The sequence below is a fragment of the Anser anser genome (genome assembly GCF_964211835.1).
Source record: "Anser anser genome assembly, chromosome: 32".
Taxonomy (NCBI): Eukaryota; Metazoa; Chordata; class Aves; order Anseriformes; family Anatidae; genus Anser; species Anser anser.
The window spans coordinates 28,405-42,447 of record NC_139753.1 but is presented as its reverse complement, the minus strand read 5'-3'; the positions used below and the strand labels follow the sequence as shown (position 1 = coordinate 42,447).

General features: G+C 56.8%; 2 protein-coding genes across 3 annotated transcripts; one reads left to right on the top strand and one right to left on the bottom strand.

The window, feature by feature from the left end:
* Nucleotides 1-1,496: 1,496 nt before the first annotated feature.
* On the bottom strand, nucleotides 1,497-6,698 carry LOC310888275 (uncharacterized protein). 2 transcript variants are annotated; one of them, XM_083814862.1, is made up of 7 exons: nucleotides 6,362-6,698; nucleotides 5,460-5,891; nucleotides 3,878-3,916; nucleotides 3,293-3,690; nucleotides 2,974-3,029; nucleotides 2,152-2,183; nucleotides 1,497-2,032 (listed from the first exon to the last, which is right to left on the bottom strand). In XM_083814862.1, the coding sequence occupies exons 2-7, from the start codon at nucleotides 5,466-5,468 to the stop codon at nucleotides 1,964-1,966; spliced, it is 603 nt and encodes a 200-aa protein (XP_083670988.1). In that variant the 5' UTR covers nucleotides 5,469-5,891; nucleotides 6,362-6,698; the 3' UTR covers nucleotides 1,497-1,963. The 2 variants fall into 2 exon arrangements, with proteins under 2 accessions (XP_083670988.1, XP_083670987.1); XM_083814861.1 differs by lacking the exons at nucleotides 5,460-5,891; nucleotides 6,362-6,698 and having other exon boundaries at nucleotides 3,293-5,166.
* Nucleotides 6,699-11,212: 4,514 nt separating this feature from the next.
* On the top strand, nucleotides 11,213-13,551 carry LOC310888274 (uncharacterized protein). The gene is made up of 5 exons (XM_083814860.1): nucleotides 11,213-12,133; nucleotides 12,404-12,428; nucleotides 12,708-12,763; nucleotides 12,924-12,955; nucleotides 13,186-13,551. The coding sequence occupies exons 1-5, from the start codon at nucleotides 11,959-11,961 to the stop codon at nucleotides 13,231-13,233; spliced, it is 336 nt and encodes a 111-aa protein (XP_083670986.1). The 5' UTR covers nucleotides 11,213-11,958; the 3' UTR covers nucleotides 13,234-13,551.
* Nucleotides 13,552-14,043: the final 492 nt, after the last annotated feature.

Below are 14,043 nucleotides of genomic sequence, written 5' to 3'. Positions count from 1 at the left end.
GGGCCCAGGGAAGAGACCAGAGTGGTGCTGATTTGAGACAAAGGGGAGGAAAGGTGCCTGTGCAGCACAGAAGTAAAGGCCGGGAAATGAGTAGAGGTGTGTGGGTGTACCAGGTCTTGCCTCCTCTAAGGAAAACCCTCTGTGCCCCATGGTGAAGGTGCTTGCAAGACAACCCAGGACATCCACGGATTCTAAGTTGAGGGTGAATGTGGGGATGGGTGGCAGAAGGAAGGTTTCTCAGTGGTGGAGATGGGAAGGCAGAGGGCATTTGTTCCCTGGCTGCTGTTCCCAGCGTGATCATGTCTCCCACAGGCAGCAGACCCTCACATAAGACCGAGCTCCCTTCTAGAGGTGAGACATTGCTCATCAGCCCTTCCCAGTATGGCCGTCCTCCATGGCTTGCCTTGGCCACACTGTGACCCTCGTCTCTTGCAGGGCCAGCCATGCCCCTGGAGGTCTGGATCCTGCGCTCTGCCCTCAGCCTGCTCCTGCTGCTGTCTGCCCCCATCATCACCTTCCTCCTGGAGAGATGGAGCCACGGTGCCAGCGGGGCCAGGCAGCCTGGAGACATCCCTGGCCCCATGGTGCTCTGATGTCCTCCTGGGCTCCATGCTGGCCCCAGCCTGCTCCCCCATGCTCAGAGCATGACCCCCACCGTGGCCAGGCTCCCGCTGCCGTTGGGCTCAAGGCAGCTGGGGCAGCATGCCCAAGGGATGTGCTGCCACTGCTCTGCTTCCCTTGGCTCAGCCCCTGCTCTCTGCTCACATCAAGGACTGACTTTGGATCGCGCACCCTCCCAGCTGCGTTCTACCCCAGCAGCCACGTGGCTGCCCCTCCTGCTCACAGAATCACATCTCCATCGTGGGATCCACCTCTGCATACCGGGAGAACACGAGGGGATGGAGTCACGGCTGCACCCCCAGGCAGCCATGCTCTGCAGCTCCTGCATCACTCCAGCACCTCCCTGTGCCCAAGGTGGTGCCGGCCGCAATGGGCACATCCCCAGGTGGTTACGGTGCCCCGTGTGGAGGCACCTTGGTGGGTACTGGTCCTGTGGGAGGCGAGTTATAAAGGATTGGTTCAGAATGCACCAGCTGATGTTGCTGCTCTGTATTTGAGAGGGAAGCCAGCGAGCAGAGCTTGGAGAGCTCCTGTATGACTGCTGTGCGGGGCCACATGTCTTGTGAGGGAGCTGCTGTTCCCTGTGCCCTGCCACCCAACTTACTGAGGGTGCACTCAATCCCCTCATCCAGGTCATCAATAAAGATATTAAAAAAGATAGGCCCCAGTACCGATCCCTGGGGGACACCACTTACCCACTACCTGCTGGGCATGGCCCTGCAGCCAGTTCTTGACCCAGAGACGACTATAACTGTCCAGGACACAGGCAGCCAGTTTCCCCAGGGGAATACTGTGGGAGACCATGTCAAAGGCTGTCTGTCTGTTCTGTCCCATTCCTGATGCGACTGCATGAGATGGAGGTGCCATCAGGAACACAAAGCCAGATATGTCTATTTGTCATCTGAGCAAAACCACATCTGCAGTGCACACACCGATTGGCACACACATGCAAGCACGTCCCTGCAGTGATAGCTGCCCCTGTCAGTCCAAATGTGCATCTGTGTGGGTGGATAGAAGAACACCCCCATGGCTTTATCATGCAGTTTAGGGATACATATCTTCCACTGAGCACAGGGAGATGTTTTCACTTGGTGAGGAAACATTGATACACTCACCTATGCTTGGGTATGCCAGATATGTATTAGCGGTATAAATGTATTGTAAATGGATGTGTGTGTCCTACCTCCTCTTGGCTAGACACACACAGCATTTCCCTGTGACAGCAAACCCCAAAGAACCCCAAAGTGCACCCCCCAGCCCCACCTCACGGCTGCACGAGCCCTCTGCAAGAGAGCAAAGGCAGCCGTGGGCAAGGCTCCTGTGCCCTTGCCCTGTGGCAGCGCTATCGGGTCTGGGTGCGGGTCACCGTGGCATACGTCGTGGTGTCGCTCATCTGCTGCACGGGAGGAGGCTTTAGGGGGAAGAGAAAGCCCTGTTACTTCAGCTGCTGCCTGTGAGCCCTGCACAACGAGCAGGCACCAGGCTGCAGGAGTGCAGAAAGGAGCTGTGCACAGCTGAGCCACGACTCACCCTGTCCCGTCGAACGTGGGCGATGGTGGAGTCTGTGGGGGATAAAACACACCATGAGTCCTTGCTGTCCGTTGGAGCGGGGTGAACCCCCATGAGCTTTGGGCATCAGCTGCCTGGGGTCAGCACACAGTGCCCGGCCACATTTCCCCTCCCATCACCCTGATCTGAGATGCGCAGCAAGCAGCGGTGGAAGGGAGACGCTGAGGTTTTAGTGTATTTCCAGCATGCTGTGGCATCTCCTCTCTTTGCACAGCCAGCACACCTTGCGAGCTGCTCTGTGCAGCCGTGGGAAAACAAGGTCGTGCTGCAACTCGAGCGAGGTGGGGATATATCTATAGCCTGTCACACAACCACAACATCCTCCCTTGGCGGCTACCTGTGGTTTCAGAGCGAGCTATAAAATGTTTTCCTCACAAGTGCAAGGAAACAGAGCTACAACTTCCATCGCTGTGCTGTGCTTTGTGCAGCTCTTGAAGCAGAAATGCCACTGAAGAGAAACTGAAGAAATGACAAAAACAGAGGCTGGAGCAGGGGAAATGCAGCCTGAGGCCGGAGAAGGTGGGGAAGAGCCCCAAGCAAAAGGGCTTTGTCCCTGGGAGCACTGGGATGTTGTCATGTCCCTTGTGCAGGCAGCAGCTGCGCTCTGCATGCAAGGAAGAAGCAGGACGTGAGGTGCTGGAGAGAAACCTGGCCTTGATGAATGGGCAGGGATTTTGTATGTCCCAGTGGGAAATGAAGTGGTGGGATTCCATGTACAGGTGCAGGTAATGCTCAAGGGAAGATGAGTGTGTGGCTTCCCCCGAGGGAGGAGGCAGTACTCACACTGGACTTCTCCGGATTCGGTGTTTTCCATCTGTGGGCTGTCAACGTGCTGCTGCCTGGAGAGGAATGGGAATGGTTCTGGGGTTTGCGTTTGTGGTGAGGGGGCCACATGAGATACACACTTGGGTGGTGCTTTCATACATCATGTGGTGAGCTGGAGTGCAGCAAATAGCAAGCCCCATCCTCCCTGCCTCCAGCACAGGGAATGCAGCCACACACACACAGACAACGCTGCCCCTGGCCGAGGAGCACCCCAGGGCCCCGCCATGCCCACGACTCCCTCCTGCAAACCCCCCAGCCAGGAGCCCTTGGTGCTCACCTTGGGCATCTCCCTCTGCAGGCACCTGCAAGAAGAACAGTGGCTGAGGTGCGCAGGCCAAGTTGCTGCCCAGCCCTGGCTCCCGTCTCGGGGCTGGGGGACGAAGGCTGAAGCTCCCCAGCTCCCTCAGCAGCCTCCCCAGCTGGGCTGCCCACAGCCATCGCCCCCACGCACCGTCTGCCCCAGCTGCGCACCCCCAGGACCCCCCCACCGCCTTTCCCCCTGCACCAGCCCCGCAGCAGGACCCCCACGGCCTCAGCCTTTCCCCCCGCCTTCCCCCACTCCCTCACCTTTCCTGATGGCAAACCAGCTGCCTGCAGCCAGGAGGACGAGGCCGACGGCCGCCACTGCCAGCGCCGTGCCTGTGGGGAGGGCGTGCGGGAGCCGGGCATGGGGAGCTGGGGGAGAGAGGGTGTGAGGGCAGCGGGGTGTGATGGGGAGAGGCAGGGAGCAGGATGTGCCCATGCAGCTGGCACACCTCCTGCCTGGTGAAACTCCTGCATGTCCCCATGGCCTGGGGATGGCAGGTTGGCAGGCCCACTCCCCATGCTGGGGGTTCTGGGATAGCAGGAGGGAATCACTCACCTGGGAGCGATGGGCTTGCTGGGGAGCTGGCCACATTGCCTGGAAGGACAAAAGGACAGGATTAGTGTCTACAGTGCACCCAGCTCCTTCCCAGACTGAGCCTCAGCCCCATGGGCACATCCCCCGCCAACAGCCAGCACCATCCACAGGGGAGGCGTAATAGTGGCCATGGCTGCTTGGCCAACATGGGCCACCATGGATGTGGAGTCTAAATTCTTTCATGAGTGGTTAAACATAGCATGGCCGAGGTGTGCCTGTCAATTAAATTTGGCACCAAATTTCTGTGGTTCTGGGAGATAGAGGATCACACAATCACAGAATGGCCAAGGCTGGAAGGGACCTCTAAAGGTCATCTAGTCCAACCTTCTGCTGAGCAGGATCACCTAGAGCACCTTGCACAGGAAGGCATCCAGGTGGGCTTGGAATATCTCCAGAGAAGGAGACTCCACAACCTCTCTGGGCAGCTTGTTCCAGTACTCTGTCACCCTCCCAGTAAAGAAGTGCCCCTCATATTCAGATGGAACTTTCTGTGCTTCAGTTTGAGCCCGTTGCCTCTCGCCCTTTCCCTGGGCACAACCGAAAAGAGACCAGCTCCATCCTCTCGACACCCTCCCCTCAGATATTTATATACATTAATGAGGTTTCCTCTCAGTCTCCTCTTCTCCAGGCTAAACAGGCTCAGTTCTCTCAGCTCCAGTCCTCTGATCATCTTCGTAGCCCTCCTCTGGACTGTCTCCAGTAGTTCTATGTCCCTCTGGTAATGGGGAGCCCAGAACTGGGCACAAAATTCTTTGTGTTCCACACAGGGAAGTGTTTCCTTCCCAGGAGATCACACCCAGAGAACAAATTCCCTCTCCCTTCCCTTCTCCATCCCACACACACCTCCCTTCAGTCACCCATCCCCACACTCATCCTCACCTGGGGAGCTATCCTGGGTGGTCACGCCAGCACCTGCAGCTTGGGGCACAGAGGGTTTTGCTTAGAGGGAGTGAGACCTGGGGAACCCACATGCTCGTGCCTGTGTCCCTGCTGCTGGGTCCTTGCCATGTGCTCACTGCTGTGTCCTTGCCAGGCAGGCACCTTGCCACCCCTGCATCTCAATCCAGCACCCCTGTGCTCTTCTCCCTTGGCTCAATACCATGCCCCTTTCAGTTGGTTTGCTGTTCCAGGTAGAGGTCTCCGAATTCCTAAGAACTCCAGTATCTCTCTGTTCTCACTCAAGAGATCCAGACCCATTTTAAGAGCCACAAATGTAGACTTCTTCTTCACACATGGGTAACTGCCCAGCTCATGACCATCTCCCCATTTCCCCTGCCATAGGCTCATCTATGCACAGGGCAGATCTTGCAGCATGCCCCATGCTCCATGTCTGCAGTAGAGGTGGTGCTGCAGGGACAGGGGGACCCTTGAGAGCTGCTTTCTCTCTAGGGGCTCCCTTGGAAGAGAGGGAATATTCCCATGGGAGAACTACCCCAGAGCCATGCCCTGCCTGCTGCAGCACACAGCTCCAGCCTCAGCACAGCCATGTGGTGGCAAGTGCCTGCATCCCTTCTGACCCCTCCAGCCCGGGGCCGTGTCTCACCGGGGACATCCAGGATGCGGCCAACACTGAGGGCAGAGCTCTTCATCTGTTTCATCTCAGTCCTCTGCTGGTACCCACATGTATATTTTCCTGCGCTTGTTAATGTGATGTTCAGGACCATGGAGTAGCTCAGCTGCCCTTGCTGGGCTTTCTGGCTGTACACCTCCAGCCCATCCTTGCAGAAGATGATTCGTCTGACGGGTGACACCACACGGAGTAAACACTGGAGCACAGCTGTGGTACCTGGCTGAGCAGAAGTTGTGCTGAGTTGGAGAGCAGGAGCCGGGAGATCCCCTGGAGGAGACACAGCAGTGAAGGGCTGCCGTAGGGCAGAGCTCACAGTGGCTGGGCTTCAAAGTGCCCTGGGTCTGGGAGGGAAGGACTCACGAGTACCTGGGGAGCTGCAGATGTCCTGGGAGGTCAAGCTGGCATCTGTGCCAAGGGGCAGAGAGGGATTTGCTGAGAGGGGCAGTGTCCAGGCTCATCCAGATGCCCCTGCCCACATCCTCACTGCTAAGCAGGCACCATCACACCTGCATGTTCTCATGCTGTATCTCTTCAATATCCCCTCAAACAATGTCAATCCCAATCCCATTTTTGTGGATTTCTTGTTCCAGGTATGTTCCAAAGCTCCGTAAAGAACCCAGCTGTCCTAGAGTCTCAAAGTAACACTCCAGACAATTTATGGTGCTGGAGAAGCATGCCCCTTGCTCAGATCTGTATCATAGATGGAGGAAGCAATCCCCTTCCTGCATTCCCCAAAACAACTCTGCCCCACAGTGCAGCACGCCTGCCCCGCACACGCTGTCCCCATCATCCCCTGTGCCCACCACGGGCCTGTCCTGCCCCCAGCACCAGCCCTCCAGCCCTCAGCCCCCACGCCCAGCAATGCCCCAACTCACAGAGCGCCAGCAGCAGGACGGCAGGGCCAGAAGGAGACAGCCTTGCCCATGGCGCCTGCCCCAGCATCTTTTGGGGCGCTGCTTTTGGGGAGCACCGTCTGCTTCAGGTGTCTGCTTTGCTCTGAGCTGGGGACGGTGGGACAGAGGCTTGCAGTGCAGCTGGGACCTGTCCTGTGGGCTTTCTGTGGCCGCCTGAGCCTGGCCCACAGCCAGACGCTCTCATCCGTGGGGGCCTTGCCAAAGAACCTGCTACATCCGCTGCTTTTGTTGAGCCCCCGCTGTTATTTCTGTCCTCTCACACACCACAGAACGTGCTGTTTTTACGTGTATCTCAAGGGTAGCATCGTCCCTGCAAAGCCCTCCTGCTCTGTGTAGTAGAGGTTGGACCCTTCAGAGCCGGTGCAGCCACAGCACCCTATCACCAGTTACAGGGGGACTTCGGGCCCTTGCTTCACCACGGGTGGCCCAGGAGAGCAGCACGAGCAGGCAGCTCCCAGTGAGAGGCTAAGGAGGAGTGGGCCTAGAAAATAACTCTGCCTACAAAAAGGTGGAAGGTCTGCTCGCCATGGTGGCTGAGCTCTAAGAGGAGGTGGAATAACTAATGAGCACCAGGGCATGTGAGCAGGAGATTGCCTGGTGGAGTAACTCCCTGGTGTGCCAGAGAGAAGGGCGCCCAGGGGATGCCCCCCCAAAGGGTTGTGGAGCCCCTGCCCTGTCGCTGTTGGGCAGAGGGAGGGAACAAAAAGACGAGGTGGAATGAGTCCCAGTTGGGCGTCACGGGCAACCCCCCTCCCTACCTGCCCCGCTTCCCCAGGTGCCCCTCCGTGGTAGGTTTGAGGCCCTGGATCTTTAAGGGGAGGTAGGTAGGGATGTGGGTGAAGGCTCACCCATGAGGTCACATCAGAAGAGGAAGTCGATACCGTGCCTCAAGACTGCCTCGGAAAAGGAAGGAAGGAAGGAAGGAAGGAAGAGAGAGAGAGAGAGAGAGAGAGAGAGAGAAAGAAAGAAAGAAAGAAAGAAAGAAAGAAAGAAAGAAAGAAAGAAAGAAAGAAAGAAAGAAAGAAAGAAAGAAGAAAGAAAGAAAGAAAGAAAGAAAAAGAAAGAAAGAAAGAAAGAAAGAAAGAAAGAAAGAAAGAAAGAAAGAAAGAAAGAAAGAAAGAAAGAAAGAAAGAAAGAAAGAAAGAAAAAGAAAGAACGAGGGGTAACTGGAGTAGGACATTCCCTTCTAAGAGGAAGAGAGGGCTCGATATGCAGGGTTGACCCTCATCAAAGGGAAGTCTGCGGTCTACCTGGAGCCTGGATAAGGGATATCACGAGGACAATGCCCAGCCTGGTGCGCTCCACAGACAACTGCCCGCTGCTGATCTTCCAGACAGGTGGGGAGGAAGCTGCGTCCTGCAGTCTGAGGGGAATGAAGAAAGACTTCAAGGCCTTGGGACAGTTGGTGAAAGAGTCTGGAGAACAAGTCCCTTTCTCTTCCCTCCTTCCATTCTGGGGTGGTGACGTGGGATGGAATAGAAGGATCCGGTCCATAAATGCTTGGCTCCGTGACTGGTGCTACAGGCCCGGCTTTGGCTTCTTTGCCAATGGCTGGGTTTATAAGACACCAGGCCTGAGAGTACTACGCGGGAAATATTTATCTCACAGGGGCAAAAGGGTTCTGGGACAGCAATTAGCAGGGCTCATTTGGAGAGCTTTAAAATAGATCCTGTAGCCAGGCTTGCAGCGGTGGGGCAGTGTCCTCGCAGCGATGGACACCAATGCACGTAGCATGGGGAATAAGCAGGAGGAGTTAGAAATCCGTGTTTGGTCAGGAGACTGTGATCTGGTGGCAATTACAGAGACATGGTGGGACAGCTCACGTGGCTGGAATGTGGTCATGGATGGCTGTGTCCTGCTCAGGAAGACAGGCCAGCAAGGTGAGGTGGCGCACTTGGTCTTCACATGAGAGAGCAACTCCATTGTAGTGAGTACTGTCCAGGGGCGGATGAGGAGTGAGTTGAGTCTGTGGATGAGAATTAAGGGGCAGGCTGGCATGGGGGATACTGTTGTGGGTGTCTGTCGCAGGCCACCAGACCAGGATGAGGAAGCTGGTGAGGCCTTCTACAGGCAGCTGAGAGCAGCCTCACGATCATAGGCCCTGGTTATCATGGGGGATTTCAACTACCCTGACATTTGCTGGAAGGCCTTCTCTGCCAGCCATCCGCAGTCCAGGAGGTTCCTCCAGTGCATTGATGATAACTTCCTGATGGAAATGGTGGACGTGCCAACTAGGAGAGGAGTGCTGCTGGATCTTGTCCTCACTAACAATGGGGCTGGTTGAAATGGTGAAGGCTGAGGGCAGCCTTGGTTGCAGCGACCAGGAGATGGTGCAGTTCAGGATCTCATGTGACAGGAACAAAATACTGAGCAGAATCACATCCCTGGACTTCAGTAGGGACAACTTTGGCCTTTTCAAACAATTGCTAGGGGAAATCCCATGGGGCAAGTTACTTGAAGGAAAAAGGGCCCAACGCCTTTAGTTAGTGTTCAAGCTCTACTTCTCCAGGCTCAAGATCCGAGCATCCCAACAGGTAGGAAGTCAGGAACGAGAGCCAGGAGACCTGCATGGTTAAAGAGGGAACTGCTGGGCAAACTCAAGTGGAAGAGGAGAGTCTGCAGATCATGGAAGGAGGGTCCGGCCACTTGGGAGGAATGTAAGACTGTTGTCAGAGGATGTACGGAAGCAACTAGGAAAGCTAAGGCCTCCCTAGAATTAAACCTTGCAAGAGGGGTCAGGGACAAATGAAGGGGGTTCTTCAAATACACTGCAGATAAAAGTAACACTAGAGGCAATGGAGGTACACTGATGAATGAGGTGGGAGCCCTGGTGACAGAAGATAAAGAGAAGACGGAGTTACTGAATGCCTTCTTTGTCTCTGTCTATAATACTGGGGGCTGTCCTGAGGAGTCCCGTACCCCTGAGGCCCCAGAGGAAGGCAATCTCCTGCTCACATGTCCTGATGCTCCTTAGTCTCTCCCCCTCCTCCTTGAGCTCAGCCACCATGGCGAGCAGACCTTCCCCCTGAGAACAGGCCGCTGCCCTCCCCCGGCAGCAGCAGGCTCTGGCACTCCCTGCAGCCAAAGGCCTGAACAGCCACGTCTCTGGGCAGGCCCTGCGTCTGCGTCACCACAGTCTTTTTGGAGTGAGCTGTCTGCCAAGCAGACACCATGGTAGGTGTGTGATCTCACAACCTGCCAAGAGCTGGTGCAGAGCGCCCACACCCTGCTACACCAGCTGCACACCGGTGCGCACGTCCTGATGGACCCTCTGTGCTCGTGGTGGGCAGAGACGCGTCCTGGAGCCTTCCGGAGGCTTTCTCTAGGCAGAGGGCGTGGGCGCAGTCACAGGTGCCCTGGCAAAGCCCAAACCCCATCAGCCTCTCTTGTGAGACCTGGTGGGTGCTGCCTGCTCACGCTGCTCTCCTGGGCCACCTGTGGTGAAGCAAGGGCCCGAAGTCCCCCTGTAACCGGTGGTCGGGCGCTGCAGCTGCACCGGCTCCGAAGGGGATGACCTTGACTACATAGAGCAGGAGGGCTTTGCGGGGACGATGCTGCCCGTGAGATACACGTAAAACCAGCGCATGCTGCGCTGTGTGAGAGGACAGAAATAAAAGCGGGGGCTCTCAAAATACAACGGATGCAGCAGGGGCTGAGGCAGGGCCCCGCTGATGAGAGCCTCTGGCTGTGGGCCAGGCTCAGGCGGCCACAGAAAGCCCACAGGACAGGTCCCAGCTGCACTGCAAGCCTCTGTCCCACCGTCCCCAGCTCAGAGCAAAGCAGACACCTGAAGCAGACGGTGCTCCCCAAAAGCAGCGCCCCAAAAGATGCTGGGGCAGGCGCCATGGGCAAGGCTGTCTCCTTCTGGCCCTGCCGTCCTGCTGCTGGCGCTCTGTGAGTTGGGGCATTGCTGGGCGTGGGGGCTGAGGGCTGCAGGGCTGCTGCTGGGGGCAGGACAGGGCCATGGTGGGCACAGGGGAGGATGGGGACAGCGTGTGCAGGGCAGGCGTGCAGCACTGTGGGGCAGAGTTGCCTTTGGGGAAGGCAGGAAGGGGATTGCTTCCTCCAGGTATAATGGAGATCTGAGAAAGGAGTCTGTTTATTTATGTTCTTTACTAGGGTTTTCCTAATACTGTCTCATGCTGAATGTTTCAGGGAGATCTTGGGGGACTCTGTCTTGAACACAAAAAACAGGTAGCATAAATGGTTTTGAAATGGGATCAAGGGATGGCGGACCAAGTGACTGAGTAACTTATTTATGCAGGTTGGAAAGTCCAAACCACAGGGTTTTGCGAGGGGATACATGGTTGTGTCAGGTCTTGCCCCCTCTGAGCAAAACCCTCTGTGCCCCTTTGTTGCAGATGCTGGCGTCACCACCCAGGACCTCTGCAGATCCCCAGGTGAGGATGAGTGTGTGGATGCATTACAAAGGGAGCTGTGTGGGGGGTGGACATGGGAAGAGAGAGGGGGTTTCTTCTCTGGGTGTGACATCCTGAGAAGGAATCTCTTTCCTGTGTGCAACACAAAGCATTTTGCAGCCCCACTGCCATTACCAATTAAAAGAGGAGACTCCCTGCCCCATCTCACCAGGTGACCTCCCAGCTCCTGCCCTCCTGTTGAACACCTTCAGAGCCCAGGAAGGACAAATGGTTTTTGTTCAGTGTGCCATTGATGGGCATTCTCCTGTTACGCGAATCGTCTTCTGCAAGGATGGGGTGGAAACGTCCAGCCTGAAGGCCATTCAGGGGCAGCTGACCTACAACATGATGTGGAATGTCTCACTGGGAAGCGCGGGCAAGTACACGTGTGGGTACCAGCTCAAGGATCAGAGCAACCAAGTGAAGAACTCTGCCCTCAGTGTCCCCCAGGACTTGGCAGTCACAGGTGAGCTCTGAAACCAAAGCAGGGGAACGTCCTCCATATCCACCTAACCGTGGTGGAGGAAGGGGAATGCTCAGTATCCTCATGGTCTATCCCTAGCCAGTGAGAGTGCTTGGGACTTCTGCATGTTCAGATGTAATCTTTCTCAGTCAGAAAGTCTCATGATCCCTGGACATGATTCTGGTGCTCTCAAATCCCCAGATTCACAGAAAGATGAGAGTGGCGATGCCATAATAAATGAAGAGCAACACCTCTGCCATGCTATTCTTAATGCCTCACAAGAGCATTTGGACACAGGATCCATGGGGGCCCATGCTGGCAGAGCAGACGCAGGCATTTTTACGCCTCCCCTGGGGATGGGGCTGGCTGTCGGTGGCGGGATGTGCCCATGGGGCTGTGTGTCCCCTACCCCACACAGAAGTGCTCAGGGCAGTTGCAGGACATGAGATCAATATGTGCCTAGTCTGGGCAGGAGCTGGGTGTGCTGTAGATGCTCATCCTCTCCCTTTCTCCTGCCAGGCAGCGTGTCCAGCTCCCCTGCATAGTAATACCCCCAAGGGAGTGAGTCCCTCCCGCATCCCCAGAAACAATAACATCGGGCTCAGGTCTGCCAGGCTGCTGTCCCCAGGGCATGGGGCCATGCAGGAGCTTCACCAGGCAGGAGGTATGCCGGATGCATGGGCACGTCCTGCCCCCTGCCTCTCCCCATCACACCCCGCTGCCCTCACACCCTCTCTCCCCCAGCTCCCCATGCCCGGCTCCCGCACGCCCTCCCCACAGGCACGGCGCTGGCAGTGGCGGCCGTCGGCCTCGTCCTCCTGGCTGCAGGCAGCTGGTTTGCCATCAGGAAAGGTGAGGGAGTGGGGGAAGGCGGGGGGAAAGGCTGAGGCCGTGGGGGTCCTGCCCTGCTGCGGGGCTGGTGCAGGGGGAAAGGCGGTGGGGGGGTCCTGGGGGTGCGCAGCTGGGGCAGACGGTGCGTGGGGGCGATGGCTGTGGGCAGCCCAGCTGGGGAGGCTGCTGAGGGAGCTGGGGAGCTTCAGCCTTCGTCCCCCAGCCCCGAGACGGGAGCCAGGGCTGGGCAGCAACTTGGCCTGCGCACCTCAGCCACTGTTCTTCTTGCAGGTGCCTGCAGAGGGAGATGCCCAAGGTGAGCACCAAGGGCTCCTGGCTGGGGGGTTTGCAGGAGGGAGTCGGGGGCACTGCAGAGCCCTGGGGTGCTCCTTGGCCAGGGGCAGCGTTGTCTGTGTGTGTGTGGCTGCATTCCCTTTGCTAAAGGCAAGGAAGAAGCGGCTTGCTGTGGGCTTGAATCCAGCTTGAGGCCAGATGGATTATAGCATCATCCATGGGAATGGCCCACATGGCCCCGTGTTGCTTTGTGGCAGTGGTGCTGCAGACTCTCAGAGCCTTTTCTCTTTGCTCCCTTTAGGCCTCTCCATGGTGCTGGCAGTGCTGAGGACTCTTCTGCTGACCCCAGCAATTACTGTAAGTGCCAGTCCGTTCTTCACTCATCTCTTCTTGGCACTGTGTGAAGTGGTGATGCCTTTGCCATGGCAAGCTGTGACCATGGGAGCAATTGTGGTGAGGGGTGGGGAAGCCCTACCTGCTGCGTGTGGCTGGACACTAACTCAGGTTCTCCCTGCAGATGCCAACGTGGATGAGATGGGCAGAGTGAAGGTGAGTGCAGCCCAAGCCCAGCCTTGCAGGCTGAGCGTGCACATGATGGCTGCAAGAGGGCAGGCTGTTGGAGAGCAAATGCAAGCCAAAAGTGCATCCGATGGCAGGCGCCTGGGAGCTTCCCATGGCTGTGTGCTGGCTGAATCCCCCTCCTTCCGTTCTAACAGCATTTCCCTATGGTGGGCAGAGGGAGAGCAAGGCTACTCCTTGTTCTGGCTTGTGTTTTGCAGCTCTCTCAAGCCATCTGCTCTCAACACCCACTGGATGCCAAAAGCTGAGCGAGTGAGAGGCGATGCCGCTGGTTCTCTGAGAGAGGCAGAGAACACTGGGGAAAGCCCGGCCGAGCTGCCAGCTGTCAATAAAGCCACCCTAAACAGAAAGGAGCTGGTGTAGTTCTTCTTGGTATGGTCTGTCTGCAATGCACTTCACATCCCTTCAGATCGACACCGCCTTTGTGTCTCGGTGTCTGTCTGTCTGCTCTGTCCCATTCCCTATGTGGCTGCATGAGACGGAGGTGCCATCAAGAACACAAAGTCAGAGATGTTCATTTGTCATCTGAGCAAAACAACATCTACAATGCACACACTCACTGGTAAGAACATCCCTGACCACAATGAATTGGTACACCTGATTTATATTAGAGGTATTAATATATTCTAAATAGAGGTGTAAGCACTATAGCCTCTTCGCAAGACACATGCATGGCCCTTCCCTGTGACAGCAAACCCCAAAGAAGCCCAAAGTGCACCCCCCAGCCCCACCTTACGGCTGCACGAGCCCTCTGCAAGAGAGCAAAGGCAGCCGTGGGCAAGGCTCCTGTGCCCTTGCCCTGTGGCAGCGCTATCGGGTCTGGGTGCGGGTCACCGTGGCATACGTCGTGGTGTCGCTCATCTGCTGCACGGGAGGAGGCTTTAGGGGGAAGAGAAAGCCCTGTTACTTCAGCTGCTGCCTGTGAGCCCTGCACAACGAGCAGGCACCAGGCTGCAGGAGTGCAGAAAGGAGCTGTGCACAGCTGAGCCACGACTCACCCTGTCCCGTCGAACGTGGGCGATGGTGGAATCTGTGGGGGAAAAAATACACACCATGAG

Excerpts from the sequence above, each read along its gene's own strand:
- LOC310888274 (XM_083814860.1), top strand. The coding sequence starts at position 11,959 with ATGGGCACGTCCTGCCCCCTGCCTCTCCCCATCACACCCCGCTGCCCT. Across the intron at positions 12,134-12,403 it reads CTGGTTTGCCATCAGGAAAG|GTGCCTGCAGAGGGAGATGC; the intron begins GTGAGGGAGTGG and ends TTCTTCTTGCAG. Across the intron at positions 12,956-13,185 it reads ATGAGATGGGCAGAGTGAAG|CTCTCTCAAGCCATCTGCTC; the intron begins GTGAGTGCAGCC and ends TGTGTTTTGCAG.
- LOC310888275 (XM_083814861.1), bottom strand. The coding sequence starts at position 3,840 with ATGGGGAGTGGGCCTGCCAACCTGCCATCCCCAGGCCATGGGGACATG. Across the intron at positions 3,030-3,292 it reads TGCAGAGGGAGATGCCCAAG|GCAGCAGCACGTTGACAGCC; the intron begins GTGAGCACCAAG and ends ATTCCTCTCCAG. Across the intron at positions 2,184-2,973 it reads CGAATCCGGAGAAGTCCAGT|ACTCCACCATCGCCCACGTT; the intron begins GTGAGTACTGCC and ends TATCCCCCACAG.